Below are 16,899 nucleotides of genomic sequence, written 5' to 3'. Positions count from 1 at the left end.
CAACCTTTCTTTTACGGTTTTGGTCTGCATTTCGCGGTGTGTCATTCATGAGACTGCCTCGTTTCGTTGCTGTCTGTGTTAAATATTGGTGCTTGTGGAGCCTGTTCAGTACTTACCTAAGTCAATTTTCACTGCCTTTAGGAGTCAGAAATTTTTTTGCAAAGCTTACTGTGGGTGCAGCTTATTTTTGTTCGTTTCTTTCGCTTACTTACATGTGCGTGTAGTAGCCTTGTTTCTGTTTGTGCTCACATGTGTTGTGTGCTGACAAGAGTGTAGCATTTGCCTAGGCCTATCATTGTGACACTCAATTCACTTCTAATGCTGTCTACTTGAGTCATTTGGGCCCAGGTCAAATTGATACAGTCAGCTTGTGATAATTCAAACATTGATAGCTCAGAATTCTGGTTAGTTCAACCTAATGTCAAAAATTCTGGTGTGCCCACTTGTTTTCAATGCAGTTTGAACTATTCGAACAAAGGCTTTCAATTTAAAGCTTTTGGGCTTTGACAACAAAAAATGCCCAATGAGAGAATGGGTCATGAAGCATGGTTATTAGAATGTGTCAACGTTCTATATTCATACTTCTGTACACGTAGCAAGGTGCTACCTTACAAGTTGGTGCCAGCGGTACAGTTTTACTATTGTTGGGGCATTGGCAGACCCCAGGTTGTGCATTCATTTGTATACTTGCTCCAGTCCACAGACCTGAATATCTGTTGGATAGTAATTCAGAATTCTGTTTCTTGGACCGTGCATTATTCAACTTCTGATGACTCAAACGAAAGGATGTGTTATTTTAAGAGTTTTAATTAACACAAGTTGACTGTACATGAATTTCAGTGCTCGTGCATGGACACTATGCACTTTAGTTTGTGCCCCGAAAGAATGCTGCACACTTATGCCCTTCCACTTATGTGCTACTTTACATTTTTTCTTCTACTATTGTTAGTAATAGCTGTGCAGCCTTGGCGTGCATTGTTCTCTCATGCAGTGTTTTTTGATGTTACTTAAATTTTAAGTGTTCAGTTATTTGAAGCATTTCAAACCAAAGTTAAACAGCCTTCTGCATCAATAGCTTGAAGAACTGCCCAGGATCGTTTGATCCCAAATTTCTTGCGTGTGTATTTCGGATGTGAAACTTGTTACTTAACAGCATTGCATACACACCTGCGGAACACACATTATACCTATTTGCGGCACCACCTTTTAAGATAAGTTGGAACCAGGTGCGCTTAATGACAGCTGGGACTGTATTCTCGGTTGAACTCTTTTGGGGATGCAGTTGCCTTTGCGAGATTTCACGTGAGTTGACGCACGGTGCCAGGACCACTATTGCTTGTGTCCGGCGCTGCGTCAGAGAAAATTTTGTGAAATCATTTGTATCCTCGAAAGTGAGTGACCAAGAATACCGCTCCTGGCTGCAGATCACCACTCACTTGTTAATGCTTTTTTTATCACCATCTGTTTCACCACACTGCAATTATTGGATGAGTCAAGCCTATAAGACACAGAATGCTCGGAACAATGGTAGTGACGAGCCTTGCCTCTGCAATATAGAAGTATGGCTTCCAGCAAGCAGTAAGAAGTTATCCACTCAGCCCAGGAGGAAAAATGGGTTCAGTCAAGAACAACCAAAGTTTCATTATCCAAATGTTAACATTGTACTCAAAACTCTACACACCTCTTCCTTCTGAAAAGACCTGTGCTTTTGGGCTTAATTTTATTGTTGATTGCATGAAACTTAAGCTTAAGTGACTTAGGGCTTTGTGGTGCCTTAACGATGGGTTCACATGCTGAACTAAATCACAGATCTTGGCTGTGGGCAGTGCATCACCAAGGCATGATGTCACTTGTTTGTGGCAATAGCTTCATGTCAGCCATCGGCACTTAGCGATAAAGAAGGGTGCCTTCACACTTTAGAATTTTAATGCCACATTATTGAGTGTCAAACGCTGAGTCTTGAAACCAAGGTGCCATCTTTCCCTTTTTTCAGGGAGTAACGAATCCGAAGTGATTGCTTTGAGACATGACACCATCGCACTCTTTTCAAGATCAGTTTCACAGAGCACTCCCCAATGCGGCTGCCATGACTGGCATTTATCGCAGACCTATTGCTAACAGTTACACTTGCATTCTTAAGCCTTCTTCCTCATCACATGCTTTCTCGACTTCAGGGAGCAGACGGCAGTACCACAGCCCCTTTAGTAACGCTCCTCAATGAGGTAATGATACCTGCAATAAAGAGATCCTTGAAGAGCACTCCTCCATTGCAGTGCATTGAAAGTAAACGTTGAAAGTGCACATTTATAATATTACTAGACCGGAGCCACTGAATGTGGCACCTCACTGAAGCGTACTTGGCTCACAGGAAGGGTGTTATACTGCACTTATTAATGCCCCTCAGCGACATCTGCAATGAGGAGTTGCTTAAGAAACACCCCTCTATTCTCACACTTTGACATAGCCTGGAGCTGACGAGTTACTGAAGATGTCAACCATTCATAGCTGGTGTGTCCCTTCACGTTTTAAGGTAGTTTCAAGTGGAGAAATTTTCAGAAATGGTTAGCTCACGTTCTCGCATCTGTACTGCCTCAGCTCTTGTCATTCAGGAATACTTCCCACAAGCAGACAGCCCACTGACTTTTCATGATGTTACAAAAGTTCTTATGCGAGGTTCAGCCTAATGTTTACAAACTTGCAAATTCCTAATGCTGGGCAGATAAAAGGCAATGTTCTTGCCACTCCGGCGCTACGATTGTGTCACTGCTGGCACTGCTATTACTTGCAGTGTGCGCATACATGTTGAAACGTGGTGTTCGTACTGGTTCTGGGTTGACCGAGCTATCGCACGGTGCCGAAGTCGCTGCCTGCCATTGCTGCGCTCAATTGACTTTTGTGCCACGAGGCAATGCTGTGAACTCGCGTGATGCTCCCATACGCTTTTCCCTGCCACGCTCACCCATGTCTGTTCTAATGTAGTTGTGCAATTACGCATCATTTGAAAAAAAAAAAAATGAGCCTCCAAAGCTGTTATGGATGTGCAAGCAGAGGAGTCTGGCGAATTAGAATGCCACCAATGATGGAGGAGAAAGTTTTTAATCTTTTGAACCGTTCCTGTTGTGGTGATCGTTTTAAGCAAACTTGGTTTGCTGAACACACAGTTGTTGCGACGGACGCTAGCTCAATGCCCGTGTGAAGAATGACAGTCTGTAAACAGTGGTGCAGAACAACTCTTGACATTCCCGTTATGCACAGCGGTATGTCAGAGGTTAAATGCTGTATTGCAATGGTCAGCGCCATCTAAGAAACTGGCAAATGCACCAGTGCTGTCTGAAGACAATGCATCCAACTCCGTGCCTCCTAACAGCGTTGCACCGGGCACTAAGTGTGTGTATAGTGCCAAGGCGTGCATCTCCACTGGTGACTTCAAAGAACTGCGTTATTCTCTGTCCTGCCAACTCCATGCAGTGTAGGGAAGGCTTGGGTTTGTGTCGGCTAATCGGTAACGAGAGCTGGCTGTTTTGTTTTTAAAGCAGCGAGGTGGAAGGGCTTGCTCATTCAGCGGTACTAATCCTTCAGTCGGAATTGTTTGATCAGGCATGGACAGCGTAGGAGCCCTTCTGGTCGTCTTTTCTCATTGGCTGATGCAACTCATTGCTTTTGCTGCAGTGCGTTCAGTTAGTGAGATTACTCGAGTGTGACATGCAACAAAACCTAGGCCAAAGTAGGTAGTACATTGATTCTATTCTATTATCTATCCATACCAATTGTCAACAGGTTGCTATTGTTGCTGTATTTTTTTAACAGTGGGTTCATTGAGCGTTCTGTGCATGCTGCCCTTGAACTATGATGTATTTTTGTGTTTACCAACTGACTTTTAAAGCATCAGTGAGAAGATGAAACTTTCATAGAATATGTCACATTGACTCTTCTGGATACCTGCATATTCATGTCTTGATCGGGATGCGTGGTTTTCGTGTTGCCAGGGAAGAGACTGTTGTGAAAGTCAGGGCCTTAGCCCTCGTTTCAGCTGCCACCCACGCAAGTTCCCATCAAACTGGGAACGGTTCTGATCAGTGTATGCCACGTCGAACAACTAACGGGACGCCAGATGTGTTTTCCACCATTTTGGTCGTCATCTACATTGAAACTTTTCTTTGCACATTTGATCTTTGTTGTCATCTACGACGAGTGTCTGCAAGCAAGGAGGATGTATATTAGTGTGAAAGACTGTTGGGGGAGGAGCACGTCTCATTTGTTGAAAGTGGCGCTTTGCAATTGTGTTACCGCATCTGCTTATTTGCAGAGCCGGATGCCGAGTGTTTTGTGGGAACTGCTCTCTACTACCTTCCCAATTCAGTGGCAGTGATGCGCAAAAAAACGCAGGCTTTAATGCTTTGAGCAACACTCGCGTGATACCCGTTTCACCAGTTAGAAGTGTGTCAATTTAGTTTACTGCACTTATTCAGCAGCAGGAAGCTGCTGTAGACATATGCTAGCAGACGAAGTGCCGTTTTACAGCTTCTAGTACTGCATACAGCGAACAGAGATCAAATTAAAGGAGGCACCTGATCCCCTATGTGTATACAGGCTTTGTACAAGGCTACGGAATGTATTGTTGTCGCTTTTTGTGCAGACGAGCTTACACGTAGCTGCAAATGTTGAGTTGTAATAGTAATGTTTTCGGTAGCACGATTACAAAAGACCAAAAAGTGTTCGCTTTACCACAACTGCATTCTGCCTCCATTCCCGATATGCGCTGCCATTCTCGAATCCCTGGTATCCAGCGACGAGTGGGTGGAAGGCAGTTCCCTCAAAACACCGCATTGGGATTAGTTAAGATGCCGGTTTTGCAGACAGGCATTGCTTGCGAGTAATGCAACGTCTGCATGCTGCTGTGCCTGTGAATGGCGGAATCATTCATTTCATCTACAAGTGTGGCAAACCCATGCGCCACCAATGTTCGCAGGACCCGTGAGGGTTGACTGTGCCAAGTTTGTTCGGCGTAGCTCGTAGTAGTGACTTAGCGGCCTGGTCACTTAGTGAACGGATGCTCTGCTGCCTTTCTGCCCCCTCGAGTAAAGTTCTAGTCTTGTTGTGTCTTCACATTTGCATTTTTAGATTGTACTTTTTTTTTTTTTGTCATATAGGGAAAACAGGGGGCTTTTGCATTGTGTGGCATCATCATTCTGATGGTATACACGCTGTTATTAGAGAGAGCCTGCTTAAATACTCTGGCAATGGCAATTCATCAATGTATGTATTTATTCCACGACGTCAATAAAATGTACAGTTGTTTTAGTGACAATAAAGAGAGTCTGCAAAGCACTGCCTGTGCGGTGTGGAATACGGTGGCACGTACTTGAACCAGTTACTTCAGTGGACTTCGAAATACCGCAAGGTAACGCGAATGTGAAGTAATTTTGACCGTGCAAACAAACTTTTGATGACTCATTTCGACACACCCTGCCTTGGCATGCTGAACAATGCGAAAAAAAAAGAAAAAGGTTGGTACCGTCAGTTTTCAGGCTGTAGTTGGACGCAGAAGGTGCAGCGCGTGCCGTTACTAACGTACCGCGGAAACAACGCTCTGCTAAACTCAATGGTTGCAAGTTTTCCTCATACGCCGATCGCGTAGCAACAAGGCGGCAATGGCTTGTAAGGAGCACGCGAGGCAAAATACGCCGCGGCACAAGCAACAGGGCACTGGGTAGCATCGAAGAGCGAGCATCAAACAAGCAAACCATGGAACGAAGCGTATGAAGTACGTAGTGCGGTTTATACACACACTCGACATGCGATCCGGTATCATTACGGAATCTCGGGAGATTCCATTCTACGGGGAACGGTGTGCAGCGGCTCGAAATGGCTAATCGGCCGGCCACCCCCCCGTCGAGAGGCGCTAGTGAGCTTGCCCGAGCAACGAGGAATGCCGGGAAATCGTCTGGCTGCTGCGGCGAGTGATCTGCGTTCCCAATCGGCGAAAAGTTTCCGTAGTCTGGTCGAGCCCCTCGACGATAATGTAATGATCGTTTCCGACCACCCAGCGTGCATCCGACGAGCATGGAAGGAGACGTGAATGGTAGGTGTCTGTCGACGCTGGCTGGCAAAAAAACTTTGGAGGTATAGCCCCCCCCATTCGGTGAGAGGTACGGCGATGGGCAGTTTCCACTGGGCCCTGCCGCCCGGCCGACTGTGTTTTAGGGCCTTCGACGTCTCTCGCGAGACCGACATCGCGTGCCGGTGGCCCTCGACGGCTGTCAGAATGTCTTGTCTGGCAGCCGGCAGCCGGGACCTCTTGACTGCTGTCACGATGACCCCGATTTCTTACCCCCGTGTCTTCTCGTCTCGCAGGCACCAAGACACTTTTATTCAGGAGCGAGTGCTTCACTTCGTCGACGGTGAGTGCTGCTCGAAAAGTGCCGCCTCTTTTGGCTGGCCCAGCGGGCGGTCACGGGCCCGAACGCTGCGGTGACGTTCTCCGCCGACGCCATGTATAGGCCAGCGGGATCGGGCGGACCGTGATCGTGCACTCGGCCACCATAGCCAACGCTGCTGCTCACCGCCGTTCGTTGTTGTTGCGCAGGCCGATGGCGAGCCTCCGCGAAAGCGCCAGCGGACTTCCGAGGACTTCATCTCGTTCTGCAAGTTCATCCTCGAGTACGAGAACTACGAGAGCATCAAGCAGGAGGAACTTCAAGAGAAAGACGCGGTCAGCCCTTCCGACAGCTCGGCGGACAGCGTCGACAGCGTCAAGCAAGAAGACAGCGAGCAAGGTGAGAGGCCCTTGCGTGTGTCGCCGACACTTGATGCCGATCGAATGCGCCCAATGCGTGCCCCGAGCAGTTTTTCCCTGTGTTCGAGGCCCACATACGCCAGCCAGCGTCGCACAAAGTCCGTCGGCCGTCCTCGGGTTTCAATGGCGGCACGAACTTTCGTGGCTTGGGCGCGGTATCTGCGCCGCACTTTTCGATTCGTGGCCGATGCGGCAGGCCACGGCTGGATTTACACTGCTGCGGTTTTTTCCCGCAGCCTTTGGCGGTTGCTAAACTACTAACGCGCGTACGCCTGGTGACTGGCCGCCGCTAGGTTAATGCCGCATCGAGCCACAGTTGGCGCCGAAACATCGCTAGAAGGAGTCGCCCAAGACGCTCGCATACCTTGGTCGCACTTGCAACGTACGGTGAGGACGTATTTGAAGCTGGAAAGTCACTTTGTGCTCGGTGCCTGCACGCGTTCACCCACCGTTTCGAATCGTCGCTTCCCCAGCCCGTGAACTGTCGCACTGCAGCGGGGACAAAATAGAGCGCAAACGGCGACATGTTCAAATGCACTGCACAGTATTGCATGCGAGGCGTCAACGACTCGTGCACGTAAGTCTGTCACGGGCCAGGCGCACTGCATTGCGTTGGTTTCGGGCTTGTGCTGAATGACGGTTCTGCAGATGACCACCACATCTGTGCAGGCCATGTTGGACGTCTAGAAGTCGGAGCTCGCGTAACCTGGTAGATGAGAAGGTGTAGTGGCCGCCTGAAATACTTTCCAGTGTAAGAGGAGTCCTCAGTTTGACAGCAGAAGCCTGGCGCTGACGGCTGCACCGCAGCCGCTCTCGTGAGGTGCTCAGTCGTAATCCGAAACCAGAGAGGAGGTTAGAATTGTGTCGACTGACCACTTTTGGTGGTGGATAGTTGGAGAAACGGAGTAGGAGATGTTCTAACACCGCTACTCAAGCCAAAGTGCATATGCATCGGGTCTCAGTGCATCGCTGTCAAGCTACAGCAGGGTTTGCGAGCCGGCAAGTTTGCCTTTGTATACTGTGAGCCTACAGTCCTTATGTCATTTGGTCAAGTTGTCAGCCTATGCACAGCATTTCTTATTGCCTAGAGAAGACGCAACATGCTACATTGCTAGATGGCCTAACAAGTTGTGGTTACTGCTAAACAATCAGTCTTCATTATGGCCTCTCTGAATGTCAGTGACGGACGTGTCTAAAGCATGCCCCTGCATTGAATTGAGTTTGGAATGTGCACTGTGCAAGTTGTGTTCCGAGTTTGTGCATGTTGAAAAGCATGCAAGAAGGCAGGTTAGCTGTCTTTTTGCGCATGCTCTTTACTATTAATGTTGCTTGTTCCTTCTCTATGGCTCTCACGCTGCTCTTAATCAAGCAGACATCTTTACTATGAATGCATCCATCTGCCCTGTACATCTGGTCAGTTGACATTATATAGGTTGTATCTTTCAGAAGCTGCTATAATGTTGCTGGTTCTTTACTCTGCACTTTGTCCATACCGCCCAGACAAAGTGACATTAAAGCAACACAGCTTTTTCCACATACTGCTGAGTGTAGTTGTTTGAGAATACAATTAAAGACTCGCAAGAACAGGGATACTGCTTGCTTTCAATTGGACGTGGTTTACCTTAGCGCTCGTGCACATTTATGCATGTTGTCCTTACATTCTTCAACATTGTTTTTGAGCGTTTATCTAGTGCTCCTTTTTCCCAGGATAAGTTCTTTGGAACTGGTCACGATGCACCAAATACAAAAAAAAAAACTGTTCGTGGCATTCTGCAATGCTTAATTAGCCAGGAATTAGTGGCTTATTGGATGTTGCATCGGTGCAGCTGTGTAATAGGTGCTGCGACCACTTTCCAGCAACGGTTGAGTGCAGCTGCACTTATGTACTAAGTTTTTATGCATGTTAAGGAATCCCAAGACGTGAAAATGTACTATGCATGACCTAGCACATTTACGAGAGGTTAAAGAAGCCACATCAGCACGGTTTGTTTGCCTTGCTATTCTTTTGATCCCAAGAAAGTGCATTCACGTGTTCTCGTTACCGTGCAACCTTGCATCACGGAAATATTCCATGTTGCATGACAGCGCAATCTGTGTGACTTTGCGCTAAACGTCGCGTCTCGCTTGTGCTAGGGCTATGTATTCACCGCACAGCTATAAGCACATACTGGATGTGCCTGACTTAGTGATTCATGTATGAACAATTGCTACGCAATGTGAGAAGGGCAGCTCTTGTTCGAGCAGTAGAGAATGCTGCTGTACCTGTAATGCAGTCATTTATTCATGCAAACACATGGCCGCATAATGACTGCTTTTGGCTATAAATTGTGAAGCTGCCATGGGACACTTAAAAAGGCACACATTAGACACAGCCATTGATATCCAAGTTTCCATCGAGTAATGAAATGCATTAAGTGTGCATGCTGTCCATATTTGGATGACCTTGGGTGATTGCCAGATGGGACAAAGATGTAGATGCCAAGTAACACAGGCTTCCTGCGATTCCATAGCAAAGGATGAGCACAGCTTTCAGGTTCCTTTCAAAGAAACCCCAGGCCATATGTGTTTAGTGATGCAATTCTTAATTTGTACATTTGGATACTTTTTAAGGACAGTCTCGCGGACGTAACTGCGCAGAATTCAAACAAGTTTCGAATTGAGAAATTCTGAAGTCTCCGAGGCAGCTGAAAGATAAACTCTCCTGTCAAGGGGGGGGGAGTTGACACACTACGGCGGCAGCGGTATTTCGGTATGAAACATTGTGAACTCAATTGAAACACACCATTATTTTAGATTGGTCTGCTTTCTTAACGCCATCTTCAGATTCCCATAGCCTTTATGATAGGACTTGTTGCCTATGCTGTGTTGTGGTCTACCAATCAGTGGCATGCATTTTGTTGTTGAATGCAGCAGCACCAAAGCCAGCCATCTTGACAGCAACACTTTTATCTTCCTTCACAACTCTGTAACCCTGTACATGTCACCTCAGAACTAGTCCCATGGCAAATACAGTGCAGGGAAATATCAGTGTTGTAGTTCATAGCTGGGCAATGAATTGACTACTCTCCAACCAAATGCAATTTTGGGCATGTATTTGTCCTTCATTGTCCGACTCTAGTAAAAGCCTTTTATCTAAATTTTTTTTTTTTTTGCCTTAGTTACTTTCCTGCATTACCTCATTCCAAAAAGTAGCTATGCTGAGAGTCATCACAGACAAGGCAGCAGTGTTGCCTCTGAATGCAATGCACGGTTTATATTTTGTTGTGCATTTATACTTCACTTCAGGGCTAGCTGTGTTTTCTGGAATGTGATGACATACAAATTGGGTAGAACAGACGTAGTTATGGCATTTCATTCATGAGACAATAACAAGTATGTTAAGTATGACTTGTCTCGTTGGCCCGTCTATGTGTTATCACAAACATGTGACACTATGAGGAAGCCACAATCATTGCATGATGATCATACATTTCTCTGCCTGTAACGTGCTGAACTTCACGATTCTTTAAATCGGTAAACAATATTTTTAGCATAATCGTGACCCAGACTGTATTTAGATTTTAGATATTTCAAAGCATAATGGCACCTATCTCCTATGTTGTGCGATGTAAATTTGCAATTGGTGTAATTTTTGCAAATTTGTCACTCGCTTCTTCATTCTGCCTTTTATTGTAAGTGATGTGCAGTATCAACACTGAAGCAACACTAAAGCAACACAATCATTTCAGAGTGGTAAGGTATTCTTTCAACAATTTTTGCATTTATTTAGTGGGAAAAGTTTGATTACTAGCAAAGAAAATGAAGGCCTAACTTGTTAAAATAAAATGCAGTGTTGATGGTGAACATTAGTTCAAGGGTTTCAAGTATTTTGGCATGTTACAGTACATTTTTCTGTGCGGGAAATATCCTCACAACTTGCTCATTGAGTCCCCCCCCCCCCCCCTTTTTTTTTTTTTTTGTTTTTACTGTTAGAAAGCATTGTATCCTCCTTTACTGATAAACAATTTACTAATCCCAAGCAGACTCATGACTTTTGTTATCCCTGATGTGTAATCACCTAACTTAACCTAATATCCACCTTTAGCGTTCGTTAACCCTGCAATGCCCAGCATGTCTACATGCTGTGCCACATTCTTACACTGAGATGCAGTCTCAGGATTTGAGCACTGAGTGACAAGTGGGAACAGGCGCTACAGATATTCAACTATTGCAAGGCATGATGTCATGAGAGGTGGCTTTGCCATCAGTTTCAGTGCAGGCAAGACAGATCTCCGATGAACCCTACTGCTAGTGAACAACTTTTCAAAGGTTGTGTAGTGAGGATAAATGTGGCAAGATGCAGAGAAGTGAGAGTTTGAATGCATCCCTCGTTGCCTGCACTGCAGAATGTCAGCCTGTTCTGTTTGTACGAATGTGTGGCTTGTCTACATGAAGGGTCAAACGAGTGACCGGCGAGGCATAGTATTCCACTGGTGGATCTGCAGCAGTTGGCGAAACCCTCGAGCAAGTGCTCTGGTTTGGCACATCCATATCTGATATGCGGAAAGCAAAAATGCTTCGTGCCAAGTTATTGCAGAAACATCATTTGGTTTCTGCGGAGTCTTACGTTCTTTTGCAATTACTGAGGCACCATGGCGATTTCAGCGTCACTACTTCAAATGATAATTAAGTCTGCATCAGCCTAAAGTACAGCCATCATAAAACAGAAAAGCAAGAGTATGTCAATCGAGTGCCACATTGACATAAACGCAGCCGTCATGGAAAGTGCTGTGGTCTGGTGCTTCCATGAAGTGTTAAGTTAGACGAGACTAATCTCGTATGCTCGGCTGGCAGAAGTGCACTGTGCATTTGCGGTGACGAACGAGCAAGCGCTCCGATGCCAGGCGTGTTGGTTCATAGCGTTGAAATGCACGAACCTCCGCAGATCCACCGGTGGAATGTGAATTCTTCGATCCGGAGCAAACTGCTCCCGTCAACTGGTTCACGAGTGCTCACTTTGCCCCACCCCCCGTTTCAGTTGGCAAAACCTTGGGCTGCCCTGCCGCGCCACCCGAACGTGCCACTGTGCAGCCCGCAATGAGCCACGTGCTGTTAATGCAGTCCGACGGCTTGCGTGAGTTTGAGCGCCTGATCCATATTTTGTCACTGTGCATCCTGTGCGGCGGTTGTCCGTTCAGATGTTTCATTTAAAAAAAAATTTTTTTTTTTTTTTTAAGTTGAGAATGTGGCTTGTCACTTGGCGAGAAAAAACAAAGGGGGCATTACAGGGTTTGTTGTTTACGAGCCGTGCAGAGCTTGAAGGCTTAGTGGCACGGGAATGAAAAGCATTCCAAAACGAGCACAGTTAGATGCAGCCTCCTTATAGAATGGGCATCTCTAGCTAAAGCTTGTTTGTTGTGCCCAGTGTTTCAGAGCCATCTCGGCTCCTCCTACAGGAGTGACAACAGACAGGAGCTGCAGGTTTCGTTAAATAGCTGATGAAAGGGAGTAGGGGCTGCCAATGGTGAGAGTATACCGCGTTTACTCGCATAATGCTCACACTTTTTTTTTTTTTTCAGCGGAAAATAGATGCGAAGTTAAGGGGTGCGACAATTATGCGGGGAAAATTCTCCAGCGTAATTTGAAAAAATTCCGCCTTGATGGCCAATGTGGAGGTGTGAGCAAATACGTGGTTTGTTGCAAGCTTTTATCATCTATTTGGAGACATCACCTAACCTAACCTTCACAGCTTCCTGCACTCCGAGAATTTGTCCACGTGCAGGCTTTCTTCACCTACACCTTCAATTCAGGTGTTTCCTTTCCCCTCCCAGTGGTTTCTATGTTACATAACCCATTGGAGAGGTGGCCCACGGCTTAGATCTGCTAATAGCAGGATGCAAACATGTAGCCAGCAATGCCATCTGCCGATGGTGCTATCAGCAGTGGCATATGCCTGAACTGTAATAACACCTCTGTCTTAGCACCACCTTCCCATTGTGAGTCGTAGTTTTCACAAATGCTGGCTTGACCTCGGGGCATGAAAGCCGACCAATGGCAGGGTGCTTGCGATCTGTTGATGTCTGCATCGACGAGTGCCTGTGACCCAGGATCAATGCACTGTGGTGTCGATTGGCCTAGCGAGGAGGTTGAGGCACACAAGAGTTGTGACTCTCGTTTATGTGAAGGTGGACACGAGCCGAATTCGGGCACCTAGTTGGTGCAGTGCACCCTTGTGCTCTCACCGATAGCACCAGTGGTTATCAGCGGATGGCACAGATGATACCGCCGGCTACGCAACTGCATTTTGCTGTTAGCAGATGTGAGCTCTATGCACCAATGTGAAATAGCAAATAATGCCCCTTCCCTTTGTTCCCTTTAAAAATTTCATTCGTACCCTGCATGGCAATGTGTGGTTGTGTGACCTTGTTTAGGCATGGCTTTGTTTGCAAATGAATCCTTCCCTGTAGTAACCGAGTGGCTTTGCCGAGATGAAGCAAGTGTGGAATTGGGAAATTACTGGTGTGGATCTTTTTTCGCACATTTCACACGGAGCAACACAATGCAGTAAACTGGCTCATCTCTTAAGCTATTTTTAGGCTGAAACTTGAGGAGCCACACACCGATTGTCCTTACCACGCACATTCCAAGGAAGGTGCAAAATTGTACTCGTGTACGCACAATTCTCGGGCCGCTGCACACGCCTCTTTGGGTGTGTTGTCAAGTCATTTTGCTGTAAGGAAGTGAGAGTATTTTCCTCTGGCTGTGCTGGGGCAATGGTGGTCCATTTTCGTGTTTCCACTGCAAAGCTTTTGCTTGATTTGGAGCTCATGCTCTCAACTAATATGCTTTGGCAGTATCGTTTTCATTGTGGTACCAATTGGCCTAGCCAGGAGGTTGAACAGGTAGAGGTGCCGTAGGATGCAAGAACTGAAGCGTGGATGCACTTCAGTAGGTATATATATATATTATTATATATATATATTTTTTTTTTTTTTCATTGGATAGTTGCTGAGCACATTAGGGGCATGGGCTGTCATGTCTTGGATGCCTGTACGCTCAACCCCTCATTAAGTGGTAAGTGGGCAGTGCAGAGCCCTGACCGCGATATCTGTGTCGCTTGCCGCAGGAGGGGGCTCCTTGTCCGAGGTTACCACGCTGGCGGACGACGACTCTCACGACCTGATCACCTGCTTTTGCCTGAAGCCGTTTGCCGGCGGCCCATGATTGAGTGCTCCGAGTGCCTCACCTGGATCCACCTGTCGTGCGCCAAGATTCGGCGCAACAACATTCCCGATGAGTTCACCTGCCAGCGCTGTCGCGAGGCCAAGCACACGACGAGGCGCTCGCAGCGGATACGTGCGGGCGGCACGACGCCGCCTCAGCGGCGAAGGCCCTCGACGTGACAGTGTTGACGACGACCGTGTGTGTGCGTGACGGTGCGGACCTCACGGGATTTGGGGGGGGTGCGCCGCCACGTGCCGGCACTCTAGTCTTCTGCTCGGGCCTCCCGGTGACCGCTGTACAGACTCGCGGTGTGCCTCGGGCGCGTTCCTTTGCCTCCCCCACGGGGGCAGGCCTTCTGTGTGGGGGGGTGGTGACCCAGTGTGTGTGGCTGAGATAAAGAGCTTGGCTGTTTGGCATCCTCGCACACTTTCCCTGGCCGGCCTACGGTGGGGATAACGCCACCTGCGGCTCTGTGTACTCCGTGCGAGTAGCTCAGCAAGTGCTTGCCTCTCATTTGCTTCCAGCTTAGACGAAAGCAAAGAGGGCGACGACAAGATAAAAGATACAAACAGGCTTTTACTTAGTTATCCTACGAAGAAGGCTGACAGTGTACCTAGTGTTCCGTGAACAGAGTGTCAGGTGTACATGACTCGAGCTAAACTGCTGGCTCGCTAGTGCCAAAATTTCACACACAGGTAATGTTGTCTGATGTTTGCCGTAACAGTGACCGGAGGTGTTGCTGTTTGCTTCGTTGCATCAAAATGTTTTTTTTTTTTTGTGTCACCACAGGCTGCGCGCACTTCAGGTTTTTTGTGAACAGAAACGAGGCAAATAATGACCGCAAATATGGTATTTAACTAAACCCACCAAAAAATTCTACCTGTGTGTGGAATTTCAGGGGAAACGGCTAATGCTCTAGCTGAAGGAGTCGTGCGTGCCTGATGCTTCCATCTTTGGAACACTCTGTACACACATAGCACGTGCGCTGAGAGACGAAGCCTGTTGCCCAGCTCTCTTCCCCGCATTATGAGCATGTGTAGTGTGTTTGTACTGTCTTCTTCACAGAATAAGCTACACTTCATTTCATACGCAGCAGAGGCTAGAGAGACCTATCTCACTTCTCACATTTATTTTCGCAAAAAGTAGTGCGTCACATATGAAAGAAATACAGGCACTCATCGTGTAATTCGATGGAACATTGTCTTATATTTTGCTATTACAAGGAAGGCATTGCGGATTCGTGCTTATTTACCATCCAATGCGTGGAGTGACACATTTTGGCATCAGTGGATACAGTGCAGTGCTTGCGGCCAGAACATGGTACTACTTTGCATACCGGAACTGCAAAATTGCACAAATAATGCCCAATTCGACGTAACCTTTTGTCCACAATTGTAGTTTCAATATAAAGTTGCTATCCGTAGTTTAAAGCGTCGCAGATCAGAGACAAGGGCACTGCAAAATGTGAGAGACACTTCTGTGACCACACTAGACTGTACTATACTTGCGTAGATTTCGTGGCATTGCCATGCCAAGTATAAAATGGAGTATAGATGGAAAAGACCACCACTTCATGTGCTCTCTTGTCGTCGTCCTCCTTGCTTGTGCGATATTTCTAGTCGAAACAATGTAGTATGCTTCCAACCCGAACGGGAGTACCATCCAGGGGCTCTGCTGTCATCTGCTTTTGATTTTGACAGTTGCACTTTTATCGGTACGCCCAGTGACTTAGTGTGGTAACTAACGTGTTCAGAAATATACCTCTAACTTGACACCGGCGATGACACCTGGCGTGAGCGTGCCCAAGATGATCATTGCCTTTCCTTCGGCACGTTCACATCTTGACCAAGTGAAGCATGGGCTTCAAGTTGAGGTACATTTTTTATAAATACACGGGTAAGTTTACACGTGGAGACTCACAAAAGCAAGCAAACCTTGCATTCTTCCTCTTAATGCACATTTCCACACTAAACCAACCCGGGGAGTCTATTTCGAGCGTGTTTGTGACGCAGAGTTTCCTACTAAAATTACTCGAAGGGATTCTGGCCCTATAATAGCCCAGCTACTATGAGAATGATCAGCAGTACATAGATTCGTCTAATCTTCGTGCTTGTGGCTTCATCTATTGCAATTTATCTGCTCTTATCGGCCTAAATTTCTGAGCGATCAGATTTTTCTTAATGCGTAAACCAATAAGAATAGTATGTGCACATGCATAATCAGAACATAGTTGCATTTATTAAGCAACACTTTGATAGGCATGATTAATATGCAGAGTTGTTTGGAGCCAGAAGGACATAGTTAAGGCAAACACGCACTACGATTCACTCCCACGATGCCTGAACTGCCATGTCTGTAGCTCCCGTAGAAATTAGTGCCCGATTTCCCTCCAGGGAGTCTTGTTGGAAACTGGTTCGTAACACCAATTGTGGGTTCAGCTAATATATGCGTAATAATATACAGATAATATATTGTTATGTGAATGTAGAGGCCAGGCTCCTACAGCTACCAATTTACCTAGTTGTTAGCCATCTGCTGCTTAAACACTGCCACTGTAAACACAGAAAGGAAGTTTTTTTACTCCGTGCGAGGACAAATACAGATCCTACAGTGTCACCACATTTCTGGTATACTCGGAGTCGTGCATTAATGCAGTTGCACAAGTCTTGCCTACATATTCATAAATACTTAACTTGAAGCCCGTTCTTCACTTGATTTAGATTACGCCTGTCGTGAACGCGTGGAGGAACGCAATGAGTGTCCTGGGCACTTTCATGCCAGGCGTCCTTTATGAATACGGCGGTTACTCTCTCATGTACAGCCTGTCTCAAAGTAACAAAGCTGCTACATGTCTGAGTGGAGGTAAACCCAGGTCAGATTTCTTATTCCTTTGGAGTTCC

The 16,899-nt window shown here is 46.6% G+C and overlaps 2 protein-coding genes across 6 annotated transcripts in view; both read left to right on the top strand.

The window, feature by feature from the left end:
* Nucleotides 1–16,899, top strand: part of LOC119432886 (rho GTPase-activating protein 39) — a 132,198-nt gene that overhangs the window by 58,909 nt on the left and 56,390 nt on the right. The gene's annotated exons all lie outside the window — the stretch shown is intronic.
* The window catches only part of LOC119432896 (PHD finger protein 13), an 83,811-nt gene continuing 72,843 nt past the window's right edge, over nt 5,932–16,899 (top strand). Inside the window, exons 1-5 of one of the 2 annotated variants that reach the window (XM_037700049.2) lie at nt 5,932–6,082; nt 6,355–6,401; nt 6,587–6,776; nt 11,814–11,909; nt 13,902–14,334. In XM_037700049.2, coding sequence (XP_037555977.1) covers nt 6,064–6,082; nt 6,355–6,401; nt 6,587–6,776; nt 11,814–11,909; nt 13,902–13,999 — 450 coding nt within the window. In that variant the 5' untranslated portion in view covers nt 5,932–6,063 and the 3' untranslated portion in view covers nt 14,000–14,334. Of the gene's footprint in view, nt 6,083–6,354; nt 6,402–6,586; nt 6,777–11,813; nt 11,910–13,901; nt 14,335–16,899 lie in introns of those variants that run through there. The other variant, XM_049659115.1, reaches the window with a different exon arrangement.

Source organism: Dermacentor silvarum, chromosome 11, assembly GCF_013339745.2.
Source record: "Dermacentor silvarum isolate Dsil-2018 chromosome 11, BIME_Dsil_1.4, whole genome shotgun sequence".
In the NCBI taxonomy this organism is placed as follows: Eukaryota; Metazoa; Arthropoda; class Arachnida; order Ixodida; family Ixodidae; genus Dermacentor; species Dermacentor silvarum.
The sequence above is the reverse complement of the archived record's forward strand: the minus strand, read 5'-3'. Positions and strand labels throughout refer to the sequence as shown.